Raw genomic sequence first — 9309 nt, 5'->3', positions numbered from 1 at the left:
TGTCATGCTGGCTATCTAATGTAGTGGAGGCCTTGTAAGGAAATTAGTCTCTATTCACTGACCTTCAGTGTGCAACTAGAATTGTCACGTTCTTTTGATCTGAAATTGATATACACATAGTGTTATGTGTATATCAATGTTATGTTTGTATAGAGGTTAATATTTGTTGTCCAAAAAGTAGAAAAAACCCAGTGCACAGCAATGCTTCTCTTCTGGGTGCCAGCTGGTGCAGAGCAAAACAAAGTAAACCACGCAACAAAAATATATTCTAGCGCACACCAGGATAGGATTGACAGTATTTTATTACACTGAAAACAAAACAAAAAGGAGCGAACTTCGCTCTGTGATATTATCGTTATCTCTTAATATTTGTGGAATAAAACCATAGTTTTGAAAATGATTCATAACACTGCAGTGTTCTTAGGACTTTAATGCTATTAATAATTTCACGTAAGTACACCTACATTGACTGTTTTGAGATGCACATGTGAGATGGTGGAAGAGGTGGGTTTACGGCATGTGAAAGCAGCAGCAGCACATTTATATTTCTGACACTAATTCGCTACGACATGTTTACTAGTAGGTTAACGTAAATTGTTGACTGTTTTCTTTCAGAGGAATATGGCTCTGTGGCATCCACTCCAGACTCAACGCCTCCCTGCACCGATGGTAATGAAGCAGACACGTGACACTTTGTCCATCCACTGAGAAATTCTCTCACACAGCACTTGAGAGATTCCTTGCTTCCTTCAAAGCCTTTCTTTTGAACTTAACATTAGAAGAATACATCTGAACACCTCTCTCACCTCTAAAACACTAGCACTGAAGATCCACATATAAACACAGGAGTACATTTTGATCACAGACACATTTTGGCAGAGAGATGTTTACGCATTTATCAAAGAGGGTTTCATTCACATTAGATGTCACACCTTGTTCTCCCTGGCATCAAATGACACACCTGGCTGCTTTCATCTGACATATCTATTCATTAAAAGCCAATTCACTCTCCTTATATGTCACTGAACGAATACACACTCTTAGCAGCAGCAATAAACTGCTAAGTGTTGTAAATTGCTCAGAGTGTGTATTGTTTGTCTTCTCTTTCTCTGTCTAGTGTCTGTGTTTCTCCCGGTTGGGATGACCACATTTCTTTGTTTTTGTCTGTGTTCAGGCGGAAATGAGGAGTCGGAGATGTGCGAGCTGCAAACAGCCAGGGAATGGTCTGACGATGAGGAGGGAGGAGATGGGGATCCAGATGATGACGAGGGATTGGCTTCGTCCCCGTCGATCTGGGGCACGCCACGTCAGAACTCCTTCGAGCTGACTTTCTCTTACATCGCCATCGCTGAGCCCGAAGCGGTGGGAGCGTCGCGACACCTCCGCGACCGACGCAGGGGCGGCTCTCGGGGAAGTCGCACTCCTTTACTCCGCACGGACACCCTGGAAACACTGTTAGACTCCCCGGATGTAGACTGGGACCCTCAAGCCTTCCTCAGTCAAGAGGAAGAAGAGGAAGCATCAGAGAGGAGAGAGCAAGAGAGTGGGGAGGCTAGGACGGCGAGTGCAGCGTTGAGAAGGGAGCAGCACAGACAAACTGACACTATTACAATCCAGCCCTCTCCCCAAAGTCTAGACCCAGAAAGAGAGGAGCCCCTGAGCAGTCAGACCCAGAGTGTCCAGCCTCCCTCTCCGTCCCTTTCTTCCCTGCATCAGAGCCCCTCACAGATACTCCAGGGTGAGAAACAGAAGGGAGGTGTGAAGAGGTTTTGTTTTTTTTATAGTGAAAGACTAAAAGATGCAGTGTCTGGGGATGCTCCAACACAAAGACTACTTTACCTAGCGATAGCTTCTCATAAAAACCTGAAGGCTATTTTCTCAAGTGACACGTAATCTCAAGTAGGGTGCAAAGTACAGTAGATGATTTGCGTTTATCTCCTTCCCTCAGACATCAACATGAACCCTTCTTTACAATTAACTGCATGAATGCACCTCTCCCTTGGCAGATATTGGTTCTGGCTGCCAACATAGTAAAACATCCTGTCAGATATCTCCCAGATCAGTCGCCTGATTTAAAAAAAATAGACCATGTAGCTGCAGGATTGTGTTAACATGTAGTTTAAATGGATGTTCTCAATGGTCAAGAGTATTGACAGGTTTCATCATTTAAACCCAAGGTCACCTGTCTGGTTTGGCTCAGTTTATTCAGAGGATGCTTCCCAGATTTAAATCCTGCTGAACTTCATAGTTCCACCTCCTTGTCTGCACAATAAGTGTCAAACTGTGATATGCCAGAAGTTGGTTACATAGTCTGACTTATGATGATCTGAAATATGTTTTCCTGTGGCAGACTTAACTACAAGTGAATGGTGGCCAAAAGTCAGTGAGCCTCTATTCGGAAAAGAGATGTAGAGGCATTTTATGATCTCTGTTTGGGAGTGCAATAAATATTAGAGTGTCATTTCTTCAGGATATTTACATTTTCTAGTTCTTGAAGAAGCTTGTGTCAAACCTGAAAAAACTGACCATAAAACTATGAAAAATCACACATCTGATGTGATTTTATTGGATTGGTTTACATGTATAAGCAGCCCAGATTGTTCATTTAGATGTGAGATATGTTGACTAACGCAACGCTTAGTAGTCCAACCTATTTATTATTTCAAAGTGAAATAATTTATATTGACAAATCATTTTACTCTTAACATACCCATCATCAGACTCCTGATAGCTTATGGTGAAAAACTGAGACAAATCAAAGGTTTACAATATCAAATCAGCCTTAAATGATCAGACTCTTGCAACAGACATTATAGTTTGTTATGAATAACTTTAATTTTATTTACCAGAATGCTGTATTCTGAGTTTCTGTAAGAAAAGTTGTAAATATAGAAAAAGAAGACCTAAATCTGCAAGCAAAACACAAATGTTGCAGTCTGAATACTGCAACACACTAATTAATATATTTTGTGGGTAGTTTGAGCTCAATCTGAGCATATACCACAAGTCAGCAGTGATGTCATCATGATAGTGACATCATCTTCTGTTTCCTGGCAGCAGCAGCAGCCTCACCGACCCCCGAGCCAGAGTCTCCCGTCACCAGGGAAACAATTTCTGTCAAGCTGCTCACATCTGTGCGACCCAGAGGCCCGGTATCCTCGTCGCCAGCTGCCATTGGTCTAAACTCTCAGGAACAGCTGGTCAGCGATCACTGGTTTTCAGCGCTTAACCTATCAGAGGACCCGACAGTATGCACCCACATAGCAGGTACAAGATTCACATCTGCATCTTCAAATGTTCCCATTCTTCTGACCACTGTCCCTCCCATCTCTGTCTTTGTCTTGTTGCTGAGCGAGATCCTTTCTTTGAGCTCGTTAATCAATACCTATATAAATAAAGAAAATATCAGATTTCGCTTTTAGCATGGACGTTCAAGAGCATGCAGACAAAGATAGGACCCCCCCTCCGGAGTCCTGGCTGTTCATTGTATCTCCATAGTAACCCTCTCTTGGGATTTCAGGAATGATTGGCTAATTGTGGGGAAAGCATTCCTGGCATTGGCTTACTTTTTGGACACCATCACTGCTGATGTCAGAGTGTATCACTGTTTGACACACACACATGCACAGAAAGAGAGACAGGTGTGTGTGTGTGTGTGTGTGTGTGTGTGTGTGTGCAGCTTCTTCATATACAGGTTCATAGGAGTTTGTTGGCATTTTAGGAGTGAGTGAGAAACAGAGAAAGGGAGAAGGAGAGAACAAGAGATAACATCCTGTCTTCCAGCTTGATGGCATTTTAAGTGGACCGTCAGTCAGAGTAGAGCTTAGTCTTATTTTAGTAGATATGTTGGGGGGGTGGGCAGTAAACCCTCAGACCACTGATGAATGGGTGGTCAGGTTGATGACAGAGTTTAGGGTGTCCTGAATAAATAGCACACATGCATCTATTGGAGCATCATATTTCTTCTGGTTTTATTACTTGTTTTAAGGGCTGCATATCAAACCTTGATGCTTTATTTGGCAACTGAAATGTGTCTCTAGCACCGAGTATCGACACTTATTCTCTGATCAAACGGTTTCTGAATCATAGTTCATATTCTTGTAAAACTGATTGTATGTAGAAAACATTACAAAAACTTATTTTGTTAAATGAAAAAAAGTGTTTTTTAGAACAACAGGCATACAAAAACATGCCGTTTTCCCATTGGTATCAAGACTAACGTATCATATTGCCACTTAAAAAAATTAAATGTTACCAAACCCTAATTGTTGGACTACACAAGGGATTGTATGCTTTAACTTAAATACATGTGTTTCAGCAAGTGAACTAAAATCTATTTATTAGCAGTAGTAGTGGTAGAGAAAGATTTGGCTCGGAGACATACCAGAAAATAAAACCCGGTTCTCCTGTTTCAGGTGTTAGATGGCAGATGAATATGAACACAACTATATATAACTTTATCTGAGTTCAAAGGAATACCATAAATAATGCTTCAGAATCAACTTCTACTGTAAAGAAGAAGATCTAGTGATTTTTAGAATATCGTGTGATTGTGTTCATCTCTCTATGTGTGAAACTCTTGGAGTCTTGTAGAGTGGTGGGCGGTGCTGCGAACAAGATTATTTTGGGCTGTCAGGCCTTTGGACTGCTGAGCGAGCAGGGGGTTGCCAAAAACAGCTCGGAGGGGCGAGGGGAGCACAGCGGGACACAGAGAGGGACAGAGGGTGTGAGGAGAAAAACTGGAGTGGCAACCAAAATGGCCAGCAAAGGTAAGACCTTGGGTTTAAAGCTAAAAGAGGATAATTTGAGACAGTTCACCTATGCAGATGATGTTTAGGTATTTGCTTACAGTAGTGAACTGACAGTCAGCTACTGCAAAGAGCCATGTTTGATTTCAGCGAGAAGAGTAAAGCGTGAAGGGGTGGAAACCACTTATAGTCTTTAGTGGTGGACTGTTGGGGTTTGTGACTTCGGTGTAGTGGTGAATAAAGCCGGACTATCAGGGGACTGAAGGTGGGAATTGAGCGGATTTCTTGCTTCTCTTTGATCTTCTTACAAGCAGAGTGTCTGGAGATGGCAGCTTCTGTCAGCTAGAGTGTGTTTGGCTTTTAACTGATGAGCTGTTCAGATGTAGCAGGGTAGTCTCTGTATCAGTGGCCTCAATTTGAATTATCAGCCATTCAAATGAGTATTAACTGTCCTGTTGTGGCAGGCTGGGGGTCATTTACATTTTAGTATTTCCTCTTTGGGCTGGCGCGAGCAGAGACATTTCAGACTGTAGTAGCTACTATGAGATTTCCTGGACACGTGATTAAAGCTGGTGTTACTGGATTCAAATGAAATGGATGTTGATGTTAAAATGAGATGATCTCAGGCTGGTTGGCATTAAGTGTCAGTATGAGAAGTGATTTGTTTTCTTATTGATTAAGTGGCTGGTTAGTTAATTGCTTGATTTGATTCCTGATTCCCCCATGCAATCACTCCTTAAGTGCTCATTTATATAATAAGTAACTGAAACCATTAGTACACGTATCAAAATTCCCCTGGTTTGGATTGCATTATTGTGACAATGTCCTAAAGTTGAAGTATGGTGGAGAGTGGATGCAGCTGAGTAATAATTGCCTCCTGATTAGACATGATTACTACTTACTGATTACTCGTATAAAAGTATATTAATGTCAGTACAGTAGATTTGGATATGGATGGTAATAGAAAGAAAAACTATTTGAAAAGTCTGAAGTCCCAACCTAAGGGCATCTAAAGGCTGCCACGTTTATTGCACAATAACAATAAAGTGTTAGAGAATATAAAATGCATGTTTTCCCACAAGCCAGTTTATCTGTGACAGCTTGCGTTGGATTCAAATAAATAGTTTTGTGAAATACCACTCTCATGGCTGTCCATTAAATATAAAACTGGAAAGAGCCTGTTAGCTTATCATAAAGACTTTGTATGACGGTTAGAAAAAAATCCTACCTATAAGCACCAATAAAACACACTAACATGTTATCATGTTTGTTTCATTTGTACAAAAAACTGTGTAAATGGTGACAAGAAATGCCAGACACCTGGTGGAGACTCCAGAAAGTTGCTGCACACATGGTGGGCGGAGCAACATGTGGGGAAACCATGTTAAACACGATATTAATCATTTTTACATGCATAAAAATGTGTCTGGGTTGGTACTTTACAATGAAAAAAAAGAAGTAGATGTCTCATATCATACATGCCTTCTGCAGCGCAGCTGCATATTTGCAGCAAAGTGTGGATACTTCTATAGTACAGTACAGTGTCCATGCTTGCAGATATAGTAGTGTTTTCCATGTGCCCTTTGTTTAGCATAAATGTTGTGCATAGATTAGATGCTTTCAGTACTCCAGTGCTGGTTTATTTCCATTGTTCTTATTGAATTTGTTGCCTACTCTGACATGTGCTGAGTAGCCCTGTCTCAAAATGACAGCAACACAAACAAACACATTGGACAGGTGTGTTCCAGGGGCATCATGGGTATTAATTGTGTGCAGTGATGCTTATAAATAAACCACCTGCTGTCATTGCACTCTGTTCAAAGAGGCTTCCCTGTATTCTAATGCTGAGGCTTAGCCTTTCTCTGACTGACAAGCACAAAGAGCTGTGCTTGTCTGACAGTGCTGCACCATACAACATACCCTGTAATTACACAACACTACGGGCTGTGTGCAACACTGTTTAGTTTTATGGTTGTACACTTTTTCTAATGCTACATGGTCATTCATACAGGGTTTACATCGTTACGTAAAGAGAGAAATGTGGTGAATCCAAGCTAGATATTGTACTGAAGTTGTCCACTTTTGTAAAACACAGCTCTATGGACGCCTCAGTCTCCACGGCAGCTGTTGCTGGGTGACAGAGACGAACGGCAATGGGGTGTGGAAAAGGGCCTGATGACGGCCTGATGTATTTCGGCAGGTGCTGTAAAAGGCTGCATTTAAATTCTGCTCGACCGCTTGTCTCCCTCTTTCATCTGAGGGCTAAATTTAGCCCGAGCCGGAGCCTGAAGTGTCCTCGTAGCTGCTATGTTTTTTCTCATGCTGGAGGCTGGAAATCCCTCTCTGCCTCATGTCTCCGCCTTCCACTTCTCTGGCTTCTCTAGCCTCTCTGGCTTCTCCTCCCCTTCCTATCGCTGTGTCAGAACTACTGTATCTTCCTGCCACTCTTCCTCTCCCTAGTTCCCCTAAAAAAGTGAAAGACCATTTGAAAGGGCTAGTGGCTAAGTGATGTTGCTGCAGCTGCTGTGTGAAAACCAGGAAGGATGCAGTAACTCACAATGCTGTCAGCTGTGTGTAGAAAAACTCCTTGAAAATCTATAGACCGGCTTCTTTATTATTTGGCATTTTTGGGGCTGTTTTGTATAAGTTTGGTAACTGTTACAGTACCAGCAGTATGTAAATAATTCTCTAGATTGTTTCAGGACAACTGAATCGCTCTAATTTGTTCATTCATATAAATTCAGTTATTCAAATTCAAATGTCTGATTATTAGTCTATACTTTATTAACAGCCACTTGTATATTCCATCATAGGTTTTCTACTCTGTACTTTATTTCCTCACTTTCTCCCTTCACTCTTTTTGTCTTTCAGTGATGGACCTGATCTACTGGAAGGACACAGAGCGGACAGGCATGGTGCTAACAGGGTTAGTAGTTGGCCTGCTGTCCCTGTTCCAGCTCAGCATCATAACTGTGGTCTCCACAGTCTCCCTGGCTGTCATGTGCTTCACCATCTCAGTGCGCATCTACTACCAACTCCTCCACATCCTCAACTGGGGCGATGGACAACACCCCTTCAAGTAAGAGTGACAGGAGAAAGAGAAGACACAGAGGTGGATTCCCCCCATTCAGTCACAATGCATAAATGTTTTTCAAAGCAAGCGCCCAAGTTCATTCAATCGAAAGCCTTTCAAGTACACTTTATATTTTCTTTCTTTGATTACACAAACAGTATTTCCTGCCTTTTATTCACCTATTGTCTACTGTGCTTACATCCAATAAAAAATATTTAATGGCTCTAATTATGGTTATTAATTGTTGGGGTGTTTCTATCAGCATTGCCAACCGAAGTACTGTGTTAATTATTATTGAGTGATAGCCCTTCCTGTTTATGAAATGACAACTGCACTGACAAGAGTGACAGGAAGGGGTTTATATTTGGGCTTGAGGGATTGCAGCCAAAAAATACGAACCACAGTGTCATTAAACATAATAAAAACATAATTTAGTTAATAGTAAAGGGAGGATGACTGTGGGAAATATTGCAGAGAGAGTCATAAGAGTAAATGTTTTTGTTTATTGGCAATCATTTTGAGCTTCCTTTTTTGTGCGTCTCATGTCCTGTTTTTGTTTTGTCTCATTTCCTCTCAGGTCATACTTGGACCTGGACATCAGTTTCAGTGGCGAGGAGGCCGATCTCTATATGCAGAAAGCAATCGTCATGACTCTGTCTGCTGTCGAATCTCTGAAGGGACTCTTTTTTGTTGGATACCACTTTGAGTCACTCAAGGTGAGCAGAGCTAGCAAATTAAGTTTGTCTTACTTACATTGTGTGCGTGTGTGTGTGCTGTTCTGTCTCGTACTCTCTTAATGACCTGTTCTCAAAGATTTGCTTCATCCTGTCCAGATTCTCTCCCCCTAATTAACCCAGCCGTTAGTCCGTCTCTACAGTCTTTCATTTAGCTCCATCATCTCTCATCTTCATCCCAGTTCCCTCCATCACTGGAGATGACAGTATCGCCATGCCAACCGTCTCTCATTATGCTAACTCGGAGCTGAAGGCTCTGCTCCTCACTTAGGGCAACATCACTGACGGCAACTGTCAGCCTCAATGACATATCTTTTGTAATCACGTGGAAAGCAATCAGTCCCTTCGGTAAAAATCCTTTGAAAAGAATTTGAATTGGTACTAACAGTATAAATTGGAGGTGGTCTGGCTTGCTTTTCTTATCTGTGCTTTTTATCGAGCCTCTGGGTACGCCTCACTTGCTAGCAGAGCCAAAGCATTATGTTAATGATTATCAAGCCTAAATAAATCTTCCAGTATCACAGGTACAGTCTATATACAATATATTCACTTAAACAGTGCTTGAATGACTTTAGGTTCAGGTAATTTCTGTGGAAGCTAATTTATAAGGTACTGTCGTTTTGAAATAGCCTATGATGACACCAAAACAGTGGCTGTAGCTCAGGCAGTAAAGCGTGGTTAATCATAGTATCACTTAATCCACCTCCAGCTCCTCATGTCCACATATTGAAATAGATAAATACTTTATTTATCC

The 9309-nt window shown here is 41.6% G+C and overlaps 1 protein-coding gene across 1 annotated transcript in view; it reads left to right on the top strand.

Annotated features, from left to right (window-relative positions):
• Positions 1 to 7619: 7619 nt before the first annotated feature.
• rtn2a (reticulon 2a) overlaps positions 7620 to 9309 on the top strand; it is a gene marked incomplete at its 5' end in the record, with an annotated part of 5744 nt that continues 4054 nt past the window's right edge. Inside the window, 2 exon segments of the mRNA XM_035680116.1 lie at positions 7620 to 7827; positions 8399 to 8537. Coding sequence (XP_035536009.1) covers positions 7620 to 7827; positions 8399 to 8537 — 347 coding nt within the window.

This window comes from Morone saxatilis, unplaced genomic scaffold (assembly GCF_004916995.1).
Source record: "Morone saxatilis isolate NCDOM2014 unplaced genomic scaffold, NCSU_SB_2.0 Contig8, whole genome shotgun sequence".
In the NCBI taxonomy this organism is placed as follows: Eukaryota; Metazoa; Chordata; class Actinopteri; family Moronidae; genus Morone; species Morone saxatilis.
The sequence above is the reverse complement of the archived record's forward strand: the minus strand, read 5'-3'. Positions and strand labels throughout refer to the sequence as shown.